This window comes from Xyrauchen texanus, chromosome 27, assembly GCF_025860055.1.
Source record: "Xyrauchen texanus isolate HMW12.3.18 chromosome 27, RBS_HiC_50CHRs, whole genome shotgun sequence".
Taxonomy (NCBI): domain Eukaryota; kingdom Metazoa; phylum Chordata; class Actinopteri; order Cypriniformes; family Catostomidae; genus Xyrauchen; species Xyrauchen texanus.
This window is the reverse complement of record NC_068302.1, coordinates 37,436,460-37,460,601: the sequence shown is the minus strand read 5'-3', so window position 1 is coordinate 37,460,601 and position 24,142 is coordinate 37,436,460. Positions and strand designations below refer to the sequence as shown.

The 24,142-nt window shown below is 36.7% G+C and overlaps 1 protein-coding gene across 1 annotated transcript; it reads right to left on the bottom strand.

Moving 5' to 3' along the window:
• Positions 1-631: 631 nt before the first annotated feature.
• LOC127620716 (methyl-CpG-binding protein 2-like) lies at positions 632-22,017 on the bottom strand. The gene is made up of 3 exons (XM_052093917.1): positions 21,913-22,017; positions 12,900-13,268; positions 632-7,263 (listed from the first exon to the last, which is right to left on the bottom strand). The coding sequence occupies exons 1-3, from the start codon at positions 21,942-21,944 to the stop codon at positions 6,051-6,053; spliced, it is 1,614 nt and encodes a 537-aa protein (XP_051949877.1). The 5' UTR covers positions 21,945-22,017; the 3' UTR covers positions 632-6,050.
• Positions 22,018-24,142: the final 2,125 nt, after the last annotated feature.

The following is a 24,142-nucleotide window of genomic DNA, read 5'->3' as shown; positions in this document are numbered from 1 at the left end:
CGAGCCTACGCCGTACACACGCCAGCTAACTGAAACGCCCACTTTCTAAACGTCGCCAGGTTACTGAAACACCCACTTACTAAACATCTGCTTTTCAGTCAATCAGGAAGGCGTGCTGGACAAACGTGACGTTACGGAATTAATATTCATAAGCTAAAACCTTCACCATGATAGGGTTCGTAAATTCCTTCGCCGTTACGTCAAACAATATATTCACATCTTCCACTTCCTTTTTCCACGATGATATTGTTAGACGGCAAATTGCACCGCTAGTATAGCCTACTAAATGTGCTGTTTTTACATATTATGACTTTTTGTTTGTTTTAATCTCAAGTGATGCAACATCACCATATCCCGTTACATTAACCATGTTAATAAATTTGTACTTTCTTATGTAGGCCCCTCTACCAATAATACATTTGTTATAAATAAATAAATAAACAAATGGTCGGATAAATGTCATCAAGTTTGAACGCAATGAAAAAATATACTAATCAACATTTATGTTTTAAATTAGGTCAAAACTGCAAAAATTACACAGAAACACTCAAAGCAAAACTGAAACGTGACAGTAAACTTTACTGTTGATTTAATTTTCCAAATGAAAAGCCATCAGTTTACTTTTCCTGGTTTTGTTTACATTATATTTTCACTTTTGACTCATGAACTGAATTTTCCATTTTAACAATGGACTTTTGGAGTGACTCCAGAAATAGAGGCGTTACTACATTGTGGATAATAAAACAATAATGATTATACAAATTTGTGATTTAATATTATTCATTTACATTCCCGTAGTACTACATCATTAAATTACATTATTATAGGCCTAAGTATCTGTCAAAATGCCATTTTGTAATGAGTGAAATAAACAGGTTAGACAGAGAGCGGGTAAATGTTGTTTACTATTGTGTATCTGTTACATACGGCAAACAAATGATACAGTAACACAGTACTATAAAAGTAGACACAAACTATACTTTTCACTGTCAGGAAGGCAAGGACTTAGCTTGGCAGATGGCGAATAACCACTGACACCTAGTCTGTAGGATTGTTTGGTTAAAATAACATTTTTAAGATACATACTACCCATCCCTTTTATTTAAAACTAAATTAAAAAATAATATGAAAACAAAAAACTGCTTTGGACAAAGGTAAAAAATACATACAAAAAGTTAATGGGTGTCCTGCCGGGAAACATACTTTATAAAGTGCAGATCTTTAGACTTGGTTGTCCATCCGGTCAAGGTTGAAATATTTTTGTCACAAAATGTAATTTGATTGGAAGATTATGTTTGCAGCCAGGTTACTTTATGGTCATGTTAAAATGGAGAATATTTCCCAACAAACACATCACTCAATAATCCGAGACACATTCGACATACCAGGGATGAGAAACACATCAAGATCCTAGAGCTTTTTTACATAATCAATATTGCCCAAGTACATCTCCCAGATATTATCCAATGCATTGTTTTTTTTTTTTTTTTCAATTAAGAAAATAAAGCAAGGCAAACATACTGTTGTTCTCTAGAAATCCTTAATACATCCAAAGCACTGAATACCAACAAGAGGCAAACACAGGACTCGGAATAAAAATACAACTACGGTATAAAGATAAATTCTATTATTCAAACTTCAAGGCACAAGACTATGTTAAATAGACCATGAACTCTCTACAACGGTGGATCTGGAAACTAGTTCTTATAGTTAAACTTGTTTCATTTGACTTTAAATTGTTCTCCTTGCATGGTTTGAAGTGCTGTAGTTCAGTTATATGGGTAAAACTTCAGTATTCCTTTTGCTAAATTACAGACATGCTAAAGGTGAAAACTCATTAGATCTGCTGGGTATACTATTGCTATGAAGTTAAAACAGCCTATTCCCAATGTTAGATTTATTATTAATAATAATAATAATAATAATAATTATAAAAGTAAAATAAATCTAACATGTAAATCTATTCTAGCCACTACAGCTGCTGACAAAAGTAGTGGCATTTGAAGCCAAAACTCAGCTACCATCAGTTAACAAATACTTCAATGAAATAAAATGTTCATTAAAACAGACCTAAAAGCACAGCCTTCATTGACCGGAGCACATTCAGTATTTTTATACCGCATCAAAATCTTCAGATTCAGTTGGCATGGTTGGGCTCAGCTCTTTGAGCGCTGTTTAAAAACATCATATATATATTAGCAAAGGGCAAGCAATGTCATATCTTCTAATGGCAATCATGCATACTGATACATGTTCACATACATAGCATGTATTTTTGGGTACAGGGACACAAGGACATTCCATAGCATGTTTCACTGCCAGAGGCACAAAAAATCCAAACAAACAAACAAACATATAAATGATCAAAAGTAATTTTCTTATTCTTTACCCATTTGTAGGGCTCCATTTTTGTCAATGGGCTTTGAGCGCTATAAAAAGCAAGAAGTTCAATAAGCAGAGGGTTTTGAAGAACACGCCATTCCTAGGTGGACGAAAACATCCAGCTGATGGCAAAAAAGATATATGAATAACAATAACTAGTTACAACACACACCAGTGCACGTCTTAACCAATTCAACATCCATTTTGCTTCATTCGGATTAAGGTTTTTCTCCAGATTTAAAGGTCACTTCTACCACTTAGAAAATCTCCCCAAATAAAGGCACTACCCTTTCTGTTGCAGCCAAACTGTTCAATGCAGCGTTTATGGTCAATTAGAGTCAAAATTTCAAATTAAGAGTTGTCGTAACTTCAATTAATGTCCGGAGGTTACATTTCTTTCATTACATATTATTTTCTTCTTAACTGGATTTTCCCCTGTAATACTGAGAATGTCTACAAGTATTTAATGTACTTATTGTGCCTTGCCTGCTCAGTTAAAGTTGAAGGAATCCATTCTGCAACCTCCATTCTCCCACCTAAGTTCAGTCAGATCAGGGAGGCGTTCACTGCGGACAGGTCACAAACGTCAGCCGCTGGTAAATTGAGTGCTCAGACTCTTACAAGAACACAGAATGAGCCAATGGTATTTGATGATGCTTAAAGTCTCTTGTTCAACCTCGAGCAATTAACAGAGTTTGCTTTTACAGAGCTGAATGGATTCCGCTTTCTTCAAACCAAAAACACTGACTTCAAAACCCACTACCTTTCGACTATTAAAAACGATTACATAGCTCTTGTTCTGAGCGTAAATGCTCTATTATTCTCTATGCCTCTTCCCAGTGGTGAGGATCGAGGGAACGGGGGGTTGGAGGAGGAGAATGGAAACGTACAACAAGTTTTCAACCTTTAAACAATTATAGCAAGGAGTTGAGAACGAAAAAATGTAAGATGTAATGTCCCGTGTGATTGTCGATTCTAGTTTAATCTACACATTTAGCAACACAAAAATAATAAATTTTTAAGACTACCCTAAAGCACACTTCAGAATAATGACTGGCAAGTTCTCCCTTGCATGCAATTTAACCCCTAAATGACAGAAAATATCAAAAACAACATCCTACTCTAGTAGATCTAACAGACAAAAATATTTAATGAGTACTAAGTGTTATTTTATACCTCACTCTCCTGATTTAGATTAAGTAATAACCTTAATTTTTTTTATTTATGTCAGTGAAAATACAAATCCATCAGGTATATTGTGTCTTTCATGTATTTGGAGCACATTAAAAGTTTCCTTTTCCTTTTGCATGTTCCTAGATTTACTAGAATTTGTATGGTAACAGTCAAAAGTCATTAAATGACTTTAGTGCCTTCATTACCTCATTACTGGCCAGAAATATGTGATATAATATACTGTAGGTGAACTGTAGGGCTGACATGAGAATTTTAGATCACGTGCAGATGCGTGTACCACATATTATTTGATATATTTGGGGTATTTTAACAGAGAAAGCAAAATAAAAAAATAAAATAAAAAAAAATGCTCTTTAAAATGACTTTAAACATGCAATCTATCCAAACTTCTCAAGAGAGTTAATACCTCCCGACATGAAACCGAAGTGTGTGCAAGGCTAAAAAGAAAAATATCTGCAAAAACGTGGGTGGGCCTCTCGCAATTTCACGTGATTTAATTTTCACTTCTGATTTATTTAAAATAAGGTGCATTTCATCTAGAAAATAAAAATAAAACAGAAAAAAAAGTGCTGTAAAGTTCCTGCAAAATCCTAAACAAAGTTTTACACAATCAACAAAGAAGAACTTCCTCAGTTTGGTTCACAATTTTCTTAGGATTAAGTTTCATCCCAAATATACAATCAAATATACTGTCTATCTTCGAAATGTAATTACTAAGACATCCATTGTCCAATCTATAACAACTCTTCACAAATGTTCTTTTTTATTTCTGCTGAATAGTTTATCAGCCTTAAGAAAGAAAACCAGTAGGCATTAGATTAAAAAAATAAATATTTTGAAATAAACATGATGGCAAGGTGGTCTAAAACGTAAAGCGTGTAGATTAACGTTATTTTTCTTACTTTTTGCCAAGCCAACCAAGTCATTATAAATGTTTGTTCGTTATTTTTACATGTGTAAAATGCTTCACCCCCATTGGTTAGCCATAAGTGCTGAACCTGGCTGTATAAACGTTTATGTACAGGAAAGACAAAGCTAGAGTACTGAAGTAAACAGCTATTGTGTGTGTAGACCTAAAACACACAAACATAAGCAACCCATGCATTAGACAACGCTACAGCCTGACAAGACGTTATATAAATATAGCCATCTATTAACTTTTCCGTCTGAATCGGTTTTTTTTAGAACAGCAGCTCATGGGATTAATCTATAACCACACACAACAAAAAGAAAAGCTACATTTGAAACTGTAGGCTTTTTTGTTAGGGATTTGTGTCGCTATAACACAAGGCCACTATTTCAATTGTACTTCATGGACAAACGCAGGTAAACAACAAATTCATTCCACTTTTCTTATTCACTTAACCGAGTTAACATCTACTCCTGACTCTACATTGGACTGTGCTTTCAATATTCCTTAACAAATACATTTGTGCTTTAGCATTCCCAAAAGAAAAAAGAAAAAAAAAGAAATCATCACTCTCTGGTTGCTTTTTCTAGGACACTACTAAAACAAGCGATTATGTTAATTGAACTACTAATAAATAAAGGCAAAAGTATACTTTCAATTTTCTCACACACAATGTGCGTGACTTCAATTTCGTCATCAGCACAGCATGAGTGGACTGTACGCGTACAGCCTAGATTTTCTAGACAAGCAGACAGTGCACGTCATTGAGTGTGGTAGAAGTCTATCACAGAGCAGTCTTGGCACGCATGCGTTGAACGCGTCCGTGCAAGACAGAACGGCAAGCAGAAAAACAAAGTATACCCCAGCCTTATAAAATTTCACTACAGCATTTTCAGCAACAATAAAGGAAATAGCATTCAATAAATCTTCATAGGTCAACACGAACCCACAACTAGGAAGTTCTTTTCTGTCGGAGTTAAGCTAGTTTCTTTTATTTAAAAAGGTTAACGTGGGGATGCAGCAACAGCTGTGTCCGACTCAAATGGAAAGGTCTCGTTGAAAAAAAAAGGAAAAAAGTAATATGACATATTTTTTTCCTAGCACTGAGATGACATGACCATGAAGCAATTTAGTACTTTTGAGAGGATTTCAATCTGAGAAATTTTGCTTTACGACAACTATGGTGTGTGACTTATGCATTCATTACCACTCGAGTGTGTTTCTATTTCCTACAAGATTTGACAAAGAAATATCGGGGTTTAGGTGAGTTCTAAGATATACTAATACAAAGATATAGTGAGGGGAAAAAAAAAGTATAAAGGAAAAGGTTAGCAGAGAATTCATCCGGAAGCAATACGGCAGAGATAATTAACCGCCCCACGTCCAACCCACAGAGAGAACGAGACACAACAGCTGCCTTTTGTTTAAGTACGTTTACATTTTTGTATATTTTGTGTTTCCTTTTTCTTTTTTTCCATCAGTAAAAAAAACGAAAATCACTCTCGCTAGGGCAGCCTCGACTTCCTTTGCACACAAAGCGGTTGCTGATTGGTCAGTTAGTCAGTCAGCTCACGGGTTCGCTCACTGGTGTCCGCGACTCAACCGTTTCCTCTCGGCTCGGCCTCGGAACGGCGGAGGGTGGGACAATGTCTCTCAGCTCCTTGCCATCCCCTCTCAGGTCAGTGGAAGCCATCTTGCCAGCGTTCTCAGCGTCCCTGCTTGAGGAGCTGTCAGTTCTGGCCTCTTCCCTGCAGACCATGTATTCCGGTTTGGGCCTAGAGGTGCTCAAGTCCTGGGGTTCGTTTTCTGCGGAGACAGGTGGGCCTCCTTGCATGGAGTGACCCAGGGAGAGCTGGTGAGCCTGTGGAGTGTAGGTTGAGGGTGGCATTGCCTGCAGATGGTGTTGGTGGTGGTGATGAAGATGGTGATGGTGGTGTTTAAAGTGCTGCCCGCGTTGATCTTTTTTTTTGTGACCCTTTGGTCCACCACCGCTGGTACCACTGCTGCTACTGCCATTCCCTGGATCCATAGATGCCTCTTTGTGTTTCCGACCCAGATGCTTGTGAAGCCTCTGTTTCTCCATTTCTACCTCCTCCCCTGTAGGGGTCACAGTTGATGCCGTCAGTCGTTTTGCTACCCCAGTCCCACTACTTAGTGCTGACATCTCGGTTGTAGAGGTGGTAGATCCCTCCAGATCCTCCATAGTCTCTCGTGTTTTGCGCTTCTTGATTGGAAGCGCCCTCTCCTGAACAGGCTTTGCAGAAGACTCCTTCTGAGCTTTTTTCTTGGCCTCTGCGCTGAGAATGGCGGCAGCGACATAAGCTGCACTAGAGCCAGTCCCTGCTGCCGACTGAGATACAGCTGCTGGCTTACGGCCTCGTTTTTTGGGAGTACTTGGTGGCTTCTTTTCCAATTTTCTCTTGCGCCCTCTGTGCACTTTGGCAACTGCCGCTTGCCCCAAGGGAGCCCCTGCTTCAGTTTTAGGGGTCACAAAAGGCATCTTCACAAGGAGTTTCCCAGGACTCTTTTCTACAACACGCTTTACTGCCACCCCTTCTGTGGTCGGCCGTATCTTGCCGCTGCCTTTTGGCCGCCCCCTCCCGCGACCGGTGGGTTTTGCCACTTTAGGCTTCTTTGGTGGTCTCTTTTCTCTGCGAGAGGGGCTCCCTCGGCCCGTGACCGTAAAGTCAAAGTCATTGGGGTCCGTGGAGGTATCGCCCACCTTTTGGAAGTATGCCATGAGCTCGACTTTGGAACGGAAGGCTTTCCCTTCTGGGCTAGAAAAGAAATACAAATGTTTTATTATAATTATGTGACTTCAAATAAAATTTAACACAGTGGAACATAGTCCATAGTTAATGTGATGAACTACACATGTGGTTACTCTGCTAGGACAAAAACTGTGTTAACTTAAGGGGAACTGACTTCATAAATTTACTAAATATTCTCTTACAACCAGTTCATTAAAAGTCATCAGATGGCTCAGAAAATTCAATATACAAGCATATTTGTAGATGCCACATTGGATTTATATTTGATTATCGAATGCAGTGGCATTCAGAGATTAACCAGTGTGGGTTAAGTGTTTAAACATTTTATTGGGCCACTGTATTTGAACTTGGGAAAGTATATTTGTACCAAATTTGATTCAGCGTAATCAAGTACATCATAATCAGTTGTTGTCCTAACATGAACATCTTATTTGATGTTACCTTTATTTAACTAAAATTAGTGCTGATAAAGTGATGTGGGACCCAGGACACATCGGTCAGCATTAACCAAATTAGTCAGCAATACAATACACTTCACAATATTGAATTATTTAGCCTCACAACAAGTCTTGTAAATCAATCCCCATACAGCTCTAAAATATAAATCTCAGAGGCCCTTGCTAGTTTATTGCTCTCTATTCTTGCAGTTAATTTGTTAAACAGAGTTTTATTTACTGTTGGTATCTGCCACACATGTTCAACACTGGAAGCGACTGATCTCACATCATGCCGCAACATCTCAAAGCAGTCTACACTTGAAGCATTGAAGCTGTAAAGGTCGAAACATACTCTACGTAAGTATGGGAACGCAGATGCTTCTACCTTCGCAAGCTTGATCTTGTGCATAGTAGCATTCTAATATTTGTCAGAACGCAATTCATCACACAACGCAAGTATGCGTTGCATTCTCAATGTTGCCACAAGGGACACTACAGCGAGAATAGTGTGAACTGTCAGCATCTATGCTGAGTTTTTTCTTTAAAGTCAACTACTGTCATGGCAGAATAATAACATACATTTCAATGGCACAGATGTTTGAAGGTAACTCTATTGCCCCTTTGAGTAATGAGGTTTGTTCCTGCCATGGTAATGCAAAAACACACATTAAGCGTGGCTAAGCGCTTGCATCTAAGTTAAAAGAAAATTATTGTAAAGGCAAAACATTTTACAATTGTACATTTATAATTGCATATACAAAAAGGCAATAACAATAGAAGAAAAATATATAAATAATAAATAAAAAACAGTAAATAAATAAATAAACATATAGACAAATAAACTTAATATTTGTCCTAGTTCACGGCTCATACAGAAATGTTATCATAATACCTTAAAAAAGAAGAACATTTCTTATTCGTGAGCAATTTTAAGGATTTAACCAAGTACTCCACATCAACTAAGAACTCGGTGAGCCTGAGTAGCTTTTTAAGATATCTCTGCTTGTGCAAATAAAATTTTGCTACAAGAATTAAAAAAAATTAACAAACCAAACTAATGCTTTATTCTCATGTTCAAAATAACAGATAATATCTTTAATGCAAAAAATATAATTTTTATCAATTGTAGAAAAACAATAATTACTCAATTCACACCAAAACTTCGAAGATATACTACAAGAGAAAAATAAATGGCTAAGGCTTTCACTTTCATTATTACAAAAAGTACACCTATCGCTTACATCACAAAATTTCGCCAGGTGTGCATTACATGGATATATTTTGTGCAAAATTTTAAAGTGCACTTCTTTAATTTTATTTGAAATACAATATTTATATAGTAACAACCACGCTTTCTTCCATTGAATATTATCAATAAAAGACATCCAAAACAAATTTCCTCTTGGTGCAATTGCTAACTGCGAACGGGAAAATTGTTGGATAAATTTGTTATTACAGGCTGTACTTAAAAATAACATTCCTCCCAAAAATAACTGAGGTTGTTGTTTATGACCAACACCATAAGTTAAGAGATGATTTCATCAAACATACTATGCTCTCTGGTATCGCCTTTACAACAGATTGATAATCTTTAAATGGCAAAGGATATTGCTAGATATTCATAAATTCCTCATATACCAAAATGTCACCTTTGCAATCAAACAGGTCTGCAATATGTCTTTGTTAAATAATTTTTCCAAAAAAATCGATCTGTTTTTAATCTTAATGTCCATATTATTCCAAAGAATCATTCTGTGGGGAGAAAAGTTGTGGTTGTAAACCAACTTCCAAGCTAACAGTGCCTGTAAGTTCAAGTACTTGCGACGAGTATGTTGGCCTTAAGTTACCTCAGAATGTTCCCTATCATGGACTCGAGGATCGACTTTAGCCACAGTAAAACTGAATTTATTTTCAATGAATGAATCTACTTTATTTTCAACAGAAATGCTTTCGCAAGTACTGGTATTAAAAAACAGGACTGGCCATTTCAGCAAAGCTAATTCTTTTTTATAGAATTTAGCTCCAACCGTGGTAAAATCACTGTAAAATCACAGATGGCAATTGCTTATTGCTTTTATAAAACAGTGGCAACAGCAATATGGTAAAAAATGTTCAATAAACAGTTATCATTAACAAATTGGAATAAGCAATTGTTCCACCAAGTAATATAGTTAATTTTAGTTCCTAATTGTAAGTGAGCCAAACGAGACTCTTCCAATCACAACTAAGAGTCAGAATGATACATTTATAAACACAACTTTACAAATGTGTAAATAAATGTTTTATTTTAACAAAATAATTATAGAAATTAATTATAATTTCATATATATAATAATAATGACTTGTGTAAATACAATAATTTTATTTTAGTAGACAAAGAAAATGGAATTCCACCAAATGAAGCCGCAACAGGCACTTCTCATGTGAGGAGCTCCATGTTATTTATTTAATTATAATGGAAACGTTCTATTTCTGTCATATCATGACATGCAGCTTGCGTCCAGTGTAAACAGTGTTTCAATTAGTGCGCAAAGAGTCCCCAGACACGGCAATGTAACTTTAACTAGATTCGCATTTCCTGAAAGAAATGCCAGTGCTCACGTTGCAGCAAAAGAATAGGGTTAATGTTGTTTTCTGTTGACTCTGTATAAAAATCAACACACAATACTTGTCATGTTCATTGTTGTCCTTTGTTCTTTTGTGTACTTTTATTTTGAAATTCCTGTTCTGTTCCTAGCCTTGTCACATCCCGTTTGGATCCACACCTCCCGTTTGCCTCTGTCTCTACTCATGACAGAGGCAAACGGGAGGTGTGGATCCAAACGCCGAACTTTTATTGCAACAACTAAAACTAAAAATAATACAAAACACAGGAACAAAGGAAACATCCACGAAGGGAAAACAGAGACTAAACCTTGACAGAACATGGAAACATCTACGAAGGGCACAGGAACCTCAAACGAGTAAGTGAAAGTAGGGAACAACGATCGAAGTGCAAACATTCAACGACCGACAAGGAAATGGAGGAATAAACAGGGTTTAAATACACAAGGACAAGGGTAACAAGGCCAACAAGGCCAATCAACAAACAGAACTCTGAAACAGGATAACAAGATAATTAATTAAAACCAATGACAAACAAGAACTGAATCAAAGTAATCAAACAATGAACCAATAAAAACCAGATACCAAACATGGAGGGAAAACAGGATGTGACAAGGCTAGGAACAGAACAGGAATTTCAAAATAAAAGTACACAAAAGAACAAAGGACAACAATGAACATGACAATACTACAGTGCTGTGAAAAAGTATTTGCTACATCCTGATTTCTTCTGTTTTTGTTTATATCTCATACTAAGTTTTTTTTTTTTTTCGAAAAATAAATAAATCTAACATTAAACAAAGGCAATCTGAGTAAACACAAAATACAGTTTTTAAATGATAATATTATTTATTGAAGCAAAATAGTTCATATATCCAATACCAACTGGGTCTGTGTTTAAAAGTATTTGCTAGTTACTAGATACCCAAATCTATGAAACTGCATTCATAATGGGGTTCAGCTGGACTAGACATGCCCAGGCCTGATTACTGCCAGCCCTGTTCAATCAAATCATCACTGAAATATAACTTTTTCAGCAGCATGAAGCTGGTCTCACCCCATAGTACACTATGCCAAGGACGAAAGAAATTCCAGAAATTATAAGGAAAAAGATGATAGAAATACATCAGTCTGGGAAGGGTTACAAAGCTATTTCAAAAGCTATGGGACTCCAAAGAACCACAGTGAGAGCCATTATCTCCAAATGGTGAAAACTTAGCACAGTAGTGAACCTTACCAGAAGTGGCCGATCTTCCAAAATTCCACCAATAGCACAGCGACGACTCGTCCAGGAAGTCACAAAAAAGCCAAGGACAACATCCAAGGAACTGCAGGACTCTCTCGTATCAATAAAGGTCACTGTTCATGACTCCACTATCAGAAAGACACTGGGCAAAAATTCCATCCATGGAAACCTTTTGGGAGAATGTTCTGTGAACTGATTAGTCGAAAGTGGAACTGTTTGGAAGACAGGAGTCCCGTTACATTAATTCAAACACAGAATTCCACAAAAATTATGGTGGTAATTTGATGGTGTGGGGATGCTTTGCTGCTTCAGAGCCAGGGCAACTTATAATAATTGAGGGAAGCATGAATTCTGCTCTCTACCACAAAATCCAAAAGGAGAACGTCCGGTCATCAGTCCGTGAGTTGAAGCTCAAGCGCAATTGGATTATGCAGCAAGACAATGACCCAAAGCATAGGAGTAAGTCCACCTCTGAATGGCTCAAAAGAAGCAAAATTAAGTTTTGGAGTGACCTAGTCAAAGTCCCAACTTGAACCCGATTGAGATGCTGTGGCAGGACCTTAAACTGGCAATTCATGCTTGAAAACCCTCCACAATGTGGCTGAACTAAAGCAGTTCTGCAAAGAAGAGTGGGCCAAAATTCAACCACAGCATTGTGAAAGACCGATCTCTATTAAGTTAAGAGGGCAGCTCGTTTTTCAAATGGGCGATATAGGTGTTGGATCACTTATTTGCTTCAAAAAATATATATATATATATATTTGAAAATTATATTTTGTGTTTACTCAGGTTGCCATTGTTTTATGTTATATCTCGTTTGAAGATCCTAAACAATTTAGTATGGAAAATACACAAAAATAGATTAAATCAGGAAGGGGGTGAATACTTTTTCACATCACTGTATATTTGCAGTATAAAGGTGGCTATAGATGGTTAAATAGAGAAATTAAAGAAAAAACAACCACAATCAAGAATGGAAATACATGCAAGATCAAAGACCAATCATAACGCCATCACTCAAAGTGCAATTATAATGTCATCGCTGTAGGTTAGATTTTGAATGGTGAACATTTCTAATGCATGTAATGTAACGTGATGCACGTCCGTGGGCCATTTTTTTATTTAATTTTACATTCAAAATGATCTACAAAACAAACATATGAATGGAATCTATATGTTAAGTGGTTCAGGCGGAATTTATTGCTGAAATTTGAAGAAAAAAGAAAAAAGTCAAGAGGTATTTCAATACACTGCTTGTCTTGAAAGCACTAGAATAATGTCATTTGGATATATTATTATAATATTAACAGACACAGATGTACTTTAAAAATGCACTTGTTCTATTTTATACTAACTTGATAAGGTAGACATCAAATTTGCCAGCAGATCGGCCAGACTTGCGCTGTTTCAGCTTGCGCTTCCAACCTAGAGGCAGTGAAGGGTCATCATACAGCGGGCCTCGGTCCCGAATGATGGAACGCCGCTGCTTGGCTGATGCAGAAGATTCCGGAGCGCTGAGAGCAGCTCCAACTTCAGGGTCAGTGGGTTCGGATTTTCCTGCCTCTGTCTGTTGTCCGTCATCCACCGCTGTGGAGGGGGCTGCGGGTGGAGGAACAGACACAGTGGCCTCCAGTTTCTCCACATTCTGAACTTCTCTCTTGTTTTTCTTCTGTTTCTGTGTCTTGTCTTTTGAGGCCTCCTGGTCTTCATTCTTGTCCTCACCTCTGCTGACAACATAGGAGATAAGTGACACTTTTAGACAGGATGAAAATTTTACAGATCCTAATTCCATTCAACTGCTTGTCAAAATGTCTATGAAAACTTTTAAAACAAAAGAAAAAACAGGGCTGTGCTTTCATATGTTATCATCAATTCAATATTTTGGCTGAAAGCATGCTCACTTTCAGATCACACAAGCTCTATTAAATACCAAGGAGCATGCAAGATGTGGCCAGAATTTAAGGTATAAGCATAAAACTTGGCTTTAGTTTTAATCAAATAAATTGATGCAATTTGCAGCTTGAAGGTTAAGTCAGTTTTCGATATTAAAATACATAATTTCAAGAAAGCCATTCGTAGGTTGATACCCCTTAAGTGTAAACAACACTGTTGCACTATCAAAACATTTGAGTGAGCATTTCAACCAGCCCAACACAGCAACACTGCCTCAACTAATGGTGGGAGTTTGGGGCATAACTATCTGTTTGTCCACCCAATGGAAATTGTTTTGAAAACAATCATTTTTGCAATTTTGTTTGGTGATGTTAATGCTGCAGAAATGACGACCTAATTTCTTGAAATTGCGTAACTGCTGCCACATTTTTGCAAAATGATATTAAGTGGCCCCGCGACCCTGTACACAGGATAAGCGGTTGACGATGGATGGATGGATGGATGGATGGATGGATATTACGTGGATCCTTGCATGTATTGCGGTAGTTCCGAGGTGAAAGATCCACCTTGTGGTGCAAAAAGCGAGTTATATGTTCTCCCAAGCAGTTGCGTGTTTTGAGGTTAATGCCTTGCTTTAAATCAACAAAATCTACCTACCTACCTCCCTACCCTAAACCTAACCACTAGTGTAATAAAAGCAAATGTGACATGAAAAATGCAACCATGTAATTTTTTGTTACTTTAATGACACTTTTGGCTCATATGTCGAATCGCGTGCTCTCTTTAGGACCTTATCAGCTGAGCTACCGCGCAACTTGACTGCACTCAAATTAATGGCGTGCACAAGTAATCGACTAATCGAGTACTCGTTCTGCACCAGGTAGTTCACTTTTAAAAATACTGTTCGAATATCACAAATTGATTTTAATTTGCCCATTTTACTGCCGTGAGCAGCGCTGAATAATGTACTTTCCCATTTAACCTCTCACCAAATCTCGCAGTTAAAATGAAGTCCACAGGGAGGCGCTGTGGATATGTGTCAGAGGTGTTGGATGAGAGAATATTTGATGGCGTCTGTGCTTTTAAAAAGCAAAGCCTACTGTAGTACTAGCATTACTTGTAACAGACCACATATGTACTACACTCAATGATGTTTCATTATTTAAAAACAAAAAAGTATTCAGTCAAATGATGAACACAGCAAATGGTGACTGGTTAATACGTTATTTTATGTTACACATACTGCTAACAATCCTCAAAAAGTGTAACTGTAAGTAAAAAGTAGTAACATCAACTAGTCATGGCATTTAAGGCAGAAGTCATCATATAAAGAAGAAATTAAATGTTGACATAAAAACTGACTTTGATCATTTATCGTACCAGAAATGATACATTTTTGTTGTAATCAAAATAGCATGCCATCATACTACATTTCAAAGATTGAAACACATTTTATATGCATTTAGTATAGAGCAGTGTCGGGTGTAATCCAATTACAAAGTAATTAGTTGCTGTAATCAAATTACTTTTTAGTAAATAAAAGTAGCATAATGCATTACATTTTAAATTCTTGACTTTAAACTGACTTTCAATTAATTTAATTAATTTTAAGTACATTATAGTGTGATGCTTTTTTTTATATATATATATATATTATTTATGTAGAATTATGGTCCTGTATCAAGTCATTGTTACGCAGAGATGTGAGGTGCTGAGCATGACTTGTGTGTAACAATGAACAAGAAATCTAGACCTTATTTTGAATTTTTTAGCAGAAAAGTGTTTTAGATAGTAACCAAATTAATAAAATGACCTAAATTAAAAGTAATTAGTAATTAGATTACTTTTCAATTAAGTAATTGGTAAAGTAATCTGATTACAATTTTAGGGAAATAGTTATTTATTTATAGTGGATTATTATTTTTAAGTACATTATGCAAGTGATATGTAGTTGATATACTTTTACATACAGTCATCCTTCAAATGTGAATTTTGAAGTTGCCATGTTTTAAAACATAATTTATATAAAACAGCTTCAAAATTCACGTTTGAGATATGACTGTGCATGTTTAACAAACTGTCCAAGTGTCTTCAAGTAATGTTTACCACAGATCTTATTTTACCCAAATCCAAAACTGCCATTTTTAAAAACCCATAGGAAAGTCCAGAGGGAAAACATGTCCCGAAAAGGCTAATTCTCTTTGGCGATTTTGGACAACAACCTGAACAGCTCTATAGATAATGTATAATAGTTTCAAGCCAGATCTACAATGAGCTCTGAGGTTGTTAAGTTATGGTATTAGGGCTGGGACAACGCGACGTCGATGCAAAATATGCACGTCGATTCGTCGGACCCAAAACAAAGATGGCGGCTCCTCAGACTATCAGAAGTGCAAAGCGGCATGCACTCGTTCCTCTAAAGTATGGGAATTCTTTAATTTAAAAGGAAACAATTCCGTGATATGTCGTCTTTGCAAAATAGAGATGGCCTTCCATTCTAGCACCACGGCAATGCACCAGCATCTGAAGAGGCGCCACCCGGGAGCAGCTGCAGATGACAGAGCACCGTAAGTGTTTTTTCAACTCCCCACTTTGCACTCGATGTTGGAGTAAGCTATAATACGTTGTCAACACCTAAAGTTTTCGCTTATAGCTATTAATAATGCGCTTATAGCTATGAATGTCGTGAAAAATACATAGAGGACACTGACAACGCGCTGACAGACCGGACCAAGCAGGTAACATTTAATAAAGTCTCAACTTTAAAATTTGGTCATTCAAAGAAAATTAAACCATAAATAGGCCTACTATTTTGTGGCTCTTTAATGTGTCGTGACAGATTGCCTCAGTTAAAGCTGCTTGTGAACCGATCATCTTTTCCTTGGTTAATTTATAGCATCAAATAGGCTAAACATGAATGTAGCCTACATCAGAAGGACTGTTGTTTTAACCGCGGAAAGATGTCAGTACAGTAGCCTACAATCCATTATTCAAATCCAAATCCACGACGTTAATCTTCTCTCTCCTGACTACTTTGTCGGACAAAAATGGCGTATTATGATTGATTGATCAGATTGCCAGTCAATCAAACTCCCAGCAAATGTTTTTTTTTTATTTTTTTTTACATTTTATACACCCCCACCCCCGATGAAACCGGTATTACCGGTGTTGTCACAAGTCGATTAATCGAATCGAAATCGAATCGGACTGGAAAAATGAATCGATTAGATTAATCGATGCATCGAAAAAATAGATCGCTAGATTAATCGTTTAAAAAATAATCGTTTATCCCAGCTCTATATGGTATGCTTCTTTAGAAGTCAGAAGTTATTTGCCAAGGATTTCAACTTAATTAAAAAAAATATATATTTAATTGCCAGATTCCTGTTGAGGAACTAAACTGTCCATATTCCCAAAGCGAATACCACCAATCTGAATTTTTGTTGTTGCTTCAAATCAAAGCATGTAATTATGAACTGAGAAAGTCTATGGTAACTCAAATAACCACTCTAATATCATCCCAGAATGCTTTTCTGAGAAGCGGGTTGGCGCTGTTTTGGCGGCACGAGGGGGACTTACACAATATTAGACAGGTGGTTTTAATGTCGTGGCTGATCGGTGTGTATACTGTATAGGATTGTCCATTTAGTGGATTCATGTTTACTGTAGTAGGTCAGTTAAGACCAGGGCACCTACAGACATGAAAAATCAGGAATTATTAGGCAATTTAAAATGTATGATTTTGATTCTTAAGAATATTCTGTAGTAGTCATGATAAGGTACTGAAAATGACCGGGTCAAAAGATTTGTAAACTTTATACTGTTGCATCTGCCACTGAGCATGCCGACTGGAGAACCAATTTGTGTGGAGGCAATACCCATAATTCCCTTGCGCTTAGATGTATTTGGTCAAAGCATGGCGACATACGAGTACATGGACCTTATTATTGTTTTGCATGAATACAGTAGATGCTTCTTTTTGGGGGGTTTTAGTGTTTTAATGATGTCTTGCTGTAAAAAGTTGTTTTGTGAAGTTTCTTCAGTTTTCATATTGATTTCACTTTTATGAAAGTTTTAGTGGTGATTACCGACACTGCTGTTTAAGCCTAACTAAACAGTATTATGGTGGGGTTGACACATGAACTTGAGTAGAAATGAAAAGCTGCTTAAAGTATTTCTTTCTCCAAACTTAATGTAAGCTTGTTGAAATTTGGTGAACATGTAGAAATCATTGTTACATCTGAGTGTGTTGGATTAATTTATTTAGTTAACTGAAAGCACAGACAAACTTAAATTGTTAAGTTGATACAACTAATTTGCCCTTGAGTTCAGAAAACTTAAAGTCCTGAAGCTGGTTGCCTTAATTTTTTACAGTATACATACAGTATAGTTAGGTAGTCTAGTCTACAGTGATGCAGTGTGCAAAACACCTAGCATGTTTTAATTGAAAATCAAACGGACATTAACAAGGGATGGGAAACTAAAAATTAAACTGAATATTATCTAAATGATTTGTGACACATTAAGTGACATTTCATAGTAAGAGATAAAGAATTAAGAAACCAGTCAGAATCAAGATGAAGATAAAAATTCCAGACTGGCTAAAATGAATCATGGCCACTAATTAAACCCAAACTAACACTAAAGACAGTGCTATCCCCTCAGCATCATTTCTTAATTCAGATTCAGATCTGTTTTCTTGGTTTAGCCAATGTTTTGTTAATCATCGAGGAGCAGCTGTCATGATTGCATGTTTCCGCAAGTTGCTAGGTTAATACAAGACCCAAGAATATAATGACAAATCGTTAAAAAATACAAAATGTTTGATTAAACACTTCAAGTCGTATTGTCAGAATCATCGTATTCAGGGCTGGACTGGGAAGATAAATCGGCCTGGGATTTTACATAGCAACTGGCCCAAAGGTTGTGTTCACTGTCGCGGCGCCATTTTGTGGTCCTTTCTGCATAACACGGTGGCTCATTTGAGCCCATCGCGGCCCGGTTCGCGGCCAACACACCGGCCCGCTCGGTTTTCCCGAAGACGAATGCACATGAACACAATCACAATGTCATATTTACCAGTGGAAAACTCTTTTAAGCCGTGGCTTTACTAGATGAGGATGTGTTAACTAAAGAAATAAGTTAACTGGTATTGATCATAATTCATTTATAATGGTAAATCTTGACTGTACGATTTAGCTTGTATTAACTAAATGGTAAAAAAGCTTTATAAATTAATAGAAAAAGCATCAAAACACACCTAATGCTTATCTTTTATTCTTAATTTTGTTGCACTAGCACTATAAAAAGCTACCTGTTTTGTCGGGATGTGAAAAAGAGAGAAAGAAATATTACATTTCCGAATGTGTTCATTTTATTTCAATAAAAACCACTTGGATGCATATCACATCATAATTACAAACAAGTAGGAACTTCTGATAAGGACTTGAAGGTATATTGGACCTCACCTGGACATCATTGAATTTCTTTATTAAAGGATTCTTCTTGAAAGATATGGCCTAATATTTGTGTGCATTTGAAAAGACATTGGAATAAGAGACATGAAGGTTGTTTGTTTCTTTATGCCATGCCAGCTTCTATGGCTATTTTCATGGCGAACACCAGGTTAAAATAGTAGGGCAAAAAAACGAAATATCCAAAAACTAAAATGTTTACTAAAAAACAAAATTGCATTTGGATTGACTTTGTTAAAACATTTTAAAGGGTGTCAACAGGATACAACAATTTTCTCACAGGAGTAGAAATCAGGGACTTTTAAATAGGACTGTAGCCTATTTTTTCATTTCGTTCCAGCGTTGACTTAGAATGAAATTAAAGAACAAAATTAAACAACGTTCTTTTTATTAAATGGCAGTACTGTTTTAAGGGTGAGTGATGTACCAGTTGCAGTTTTACAAAGAAAAAAGGGACCTGGTCTGGAAAAACACACTAAAATAAGGGACTTTCCTCATCCAAAATAAGTAATAATATGCAATTAATTTGGTGCAATTCTAAAAATGTACTGTAATAAATAGGGGTAGGTAAAAATGTAGATTTTCCGATGAATCGCAATCTTTATTTGAGGGATATCAATTAAAAAAATCCCATGAACGATCTTTAAATCTATCCCCAACTCCACTTCAATTAGAGGAAATCACTCACATTTGCAATACAATTTTGTGCTATGCGACCTAAAATTTATATTGTCGACTGGCTGGTAAATGTTAAGATTTCACTCACCAATAATTTTGTAGTATAGTGGTGGAGTATTCAGCAGTGAGATCCTTTCACTCCACGTTGAGAGTAAAAGTTATTCCACGCAACCGATTTGTCAACGAATAATGTCTCTTTTAATACCTTTTCAGTTCTTTACAGTCAGTTGTTGATTAAAAACAACAACAAATATACATTTAATTTTTATCAGGCACAGCACAGAGAAGATAAAGCCATTTGAGCCCTCTCTCATTTACATGTGCACATTTAAAGATGCTGTTTACAGAAATCCCGTGTTTCCTTAAAGACAGTACCGATTTTTAGAAACGTTCAACAAATCAATGTAAATACAAGTACAAATGATGCAATTAAACAAACATGTACCAAAATATAATATATGCAATGTAAGATAATATTTATTGATTAAAGACATTGATTTAAAATGTGACCAAAGTGTTGAAAAACGAATATAATATAATTTGTAAAATTTACATTTTCATATTGTACCTTGTTAGAAAGTTCCCTGTATAATTAACAGCATTAGCTGAGAGCAAATCTATTTAATATGCAAGCAAAAGGGACTTTAAAACTGAAATATGCCCATGTCAGTCGATACTGAATCGGAATCGAATCGAGGTCGAATCAGGGAATCTTTATCAATACCCAGCCCTAGTAATAAACCATTTAGACTTTGGTTTCATGAAAAACATTACAGGGAACAAAATTAACTGGTTATGTTTCTACTCTGGAAAAATTTAAAGGAAATTTGTTCCTGTTTTCGGCTACTCCTTGCAACGTTTTTAGTCCCTAGTAGAAATATTCCAATCCAATAAAATATGTTTGACAGACAGTGGGTTCTGATGTGGCATGAAGGTTGTAATTGTGTGTATTTCACCATCACTGTGGGTCATAACAATGCCAATTCAATTTGCCTCATTTAGGAACTACATTATAATTGATTAACATCACTAATTTCATAAATGTTAATGACAATAATCTGATTTACTCATTATCAGGGCGCACAATGCTAAAACTTCCATTTTAATGCAATTACAAATATTCTCAACTGAACATCCCTCTGAAGCCAAATATACAGGAAAGATGAGTCAAATATTCTACATCAGGCAAACAGTACATCTAATTTTATATCAAATGAACCAATGAATGTCCTAGCAACACAGGAATAAGTTGCAGAGGATGCAATATTAAACTTCGAGCCATGTCACAAGTGTGTTGTGCAGAAGACATGTACCAGTGTCTCTTGCATGTTACGCAGTTTGTGCAAACCCCCATGCGGTCGACCACACACACATATTCACACAAATATGATGCTGCTAGATCCGTTATCTGGCTACCGGAAGTCAGCAGCACAACAATATTACTCTGAAAATTACCAGCCTGCTCTCACATGGGAGTGCCTTGTGCATTGCCAAAGCATGCTCAATTTATATCGCAATGATGTGATAGGAACACTGATATTTACAGTGTTTTGCACCTCAAGTTATATGGCTTGCATGCTGCAGGGACAAAATGAGGAGCAGCAGCAAAAACAACAACAACAACTGACAGTGACATCAGGCAGAGAAATAGCACACTGGCCAACTTGCTTGCAAATGCAAACTTGGTACCTTAAGATATTCAGCTACCTAGACAGGAAACCCAAGCATAGCTCCATTGTGCAGGATCTTAATCACTTATACGCTTATTTCCAGCACTTTCATGCCAAGACAGACGGATATATGTGGAGCAAATCTAATTTCAGTCCCCTGCCTTGTCCTGCAGCTGTGTACAGCGTCACAAGCAAGCTAACTTACTTCAGTCTGCTGTTTTTGACAACCACTAAACACTTGGAATTCTACTAAAACAAGAGACGTAAATATCACCCAAACAAAACATATGGCATCAAATGTGTCTGTCTAAACACCTTGGCAGGCTTTCTTTCTAAATCTCAAAAGAGTTTTTGAAGTAACGTCAGAAATTGACACCGAACACACCTCCTCAGACTAGCGCGAGCGCGGCTAACGCAAGCGGCTCTCGTGCCGTACAAAGTGTCCGCTGATCATCCATGATGTGGAAAAAGAGCGGGAGAAACACGAGTGACGTATTCTCAACGCCTTCGCCGTCTAGCGCGGCTGACATTTTCCCCCCTCAGCCCGAGAGCCTGTCTGACAAAACAATCAAAATCCTACGCCATCACAGCGTCGCTCGCGACGCCTGACACTGGAATCGGTGACAATGGGAATAGATGCGGTTCACACTTACAGTCTCTCCACTCCGCTCTCTGCGGCGGCCATTTTTATTCAAATAAATAAATGTCCAAAAAAATCACGCAACATCTTTGTGGGTACCCCTCACCCTCCTCTTCCCCACTCCCTCTCACACAACACCATCCTTCGGACGTGAGCTCTCGCGAGAGGTGGGGCGCAAGGGAAAGAGGGTGAAAAGTACGTTCTCGCGAGATTTGAAAAGTGTATAATCAGTCCAGGGCGAGGAAAACTGCATTGCACATCAGAACAACATGGCATAGGCTTATTAATTGTTTCCCATTCTGTGATAAAGTATAGTTAATTTAAAATACATTTATGTATTTTTTTAAACTACGTTCTGAGTTCATTGTCTTGAAAGTCAATGTATAGATTTCTAAACAGCCTTTTCAAATTTCAAAATGTACAGGCCTACGCATCATATTAAAAAAGACTAGAGTAACTTAAATAAGGGAGTAATTTATTATAACTTTAATCAGCTAAAAATAATTAAACTAAGTAAAATTATAATAGAAAAAACAATGTATTTAATTCTGGTAAACAATGTTGCATGTAACAATAAAAGCAAAATAACCACCTTATAAAAATAATAAATATATACAAGAGCATGCAATATGAAGCTGGTAGTGACTGGAATCTATATATATATATTTTATAAACACTGGCAACCAAAGTTGGGAATGATGTACAAATTTTGCTCTTATGGAAAGAAACTGGTACTTTTATTCACCAAAGTGGCATTCAACTGATCACAATGTAAAGTCAAGGCATTAATAATGTGAAAAATTACTATTACAATTAAGAAAACAATTCAGAACTTCTTAAACTACTTCAAAGAGTTCTCATCAAAAAATTCCTTCACTTGGAGCAATGACAGCTTTGCAGATCCTTGACATTCTAGCTGTCAGATTGTCCAAATACTCAGGTGTCATTTCACCCCACACTTCCTGTAGCACTTGCCATAGACGTGTCTTGTTGGGCACTTCTCACGCACCTTACAGTCTAGCTGATCCCACAAAATCTCATTGGTTTAAGATCCATAACACTCTTTTCCAATTATCTGTTGTCCAATGTCTGTTTCTTTGCCCACTCAAACCTTTACTTTTTCCTATTTCAAAAGTGTCTTTTTCTTTGCAATTCTTCCCATAAGGCCTGCACCCCCGAGTCTTCTCTTTACTGTTGACCATGAAACTGGGGTTTAGCGGGTAGAATTCAATGAAGCTGTCAGCGGAGGACATGTGAGGCGTCTATTTCTCAAACTAGAGACTCTGATGTATCCTCTTGTTTAGTTGTACATCTGGAATTCCACATCTCTTTCTGTCCTTGTTAGACCCATTTGTACTTTGTCTTTGAAAACTGTAGTGTACACCTTTGGATGAAATCTTCAGTTTTTTGGCAATTTCAAGCATTGTATAGCCTTCATTCCTCAAAGCAATGATTGACTGATGAGTTTCTAGAGAAACAATTTTTTTTGCCATATTTTACCATATATTGACCTTAAGACATGTCAGTCTATTGCATACAGTGGCAACACAAAAACAAACACAAAGACAATGTTAAGCTTCATTTAACTAACCAAATAGCTTTCAGCTGTGTTTGATATAATGGCAAGTGATTTTCTAGAACCAAATTAGCAATTTAGCATGATTACTCAAGGATAAGGTGTTGGAGTGATGGCTGCAGGAAATGGGGCCTGTCTAGATTTGATCAAAATGACTTTTTTCAAATAGTGATGGTGCTGTTTTTTTACATCAGTGATGTTCTGACTACACATTGTGATCAGTTGAATGCCACTTTGGTGAATTAAAGTACCAACTTCCTTACAAAACAGCAAAATCTGTACATTATTCCAAACTTTTGGTCTCCAGCGTAGGTGTGAGTATAGGGTAAGGATGTCGGTTTTGTTTATTTAAATCTGAGTTACCATAGACTTTGTCAGTTCGAACCATTCTGGCCATTCTCTGTTGAACTCTCTTATCCACAAGGCATTTACGTCCACAGAACTGACACTCAATGGATGTTTTTTGTTTTTGGCACCATTCTGAGTAAATTCTAGAGACTGATGTGTGTGAAAATCCCAGAAGATCAGCAGTTACAGAAATACTCAACTAGCCTGTTTGGAACCTGCAATCATCCATGTGATTATCTAATCTGCCAATCTTGTGGCAGTAGTGCATAAAATCATGCAGATACGGATCAGGAGCTTCCATTAATGTTCACACCAACCA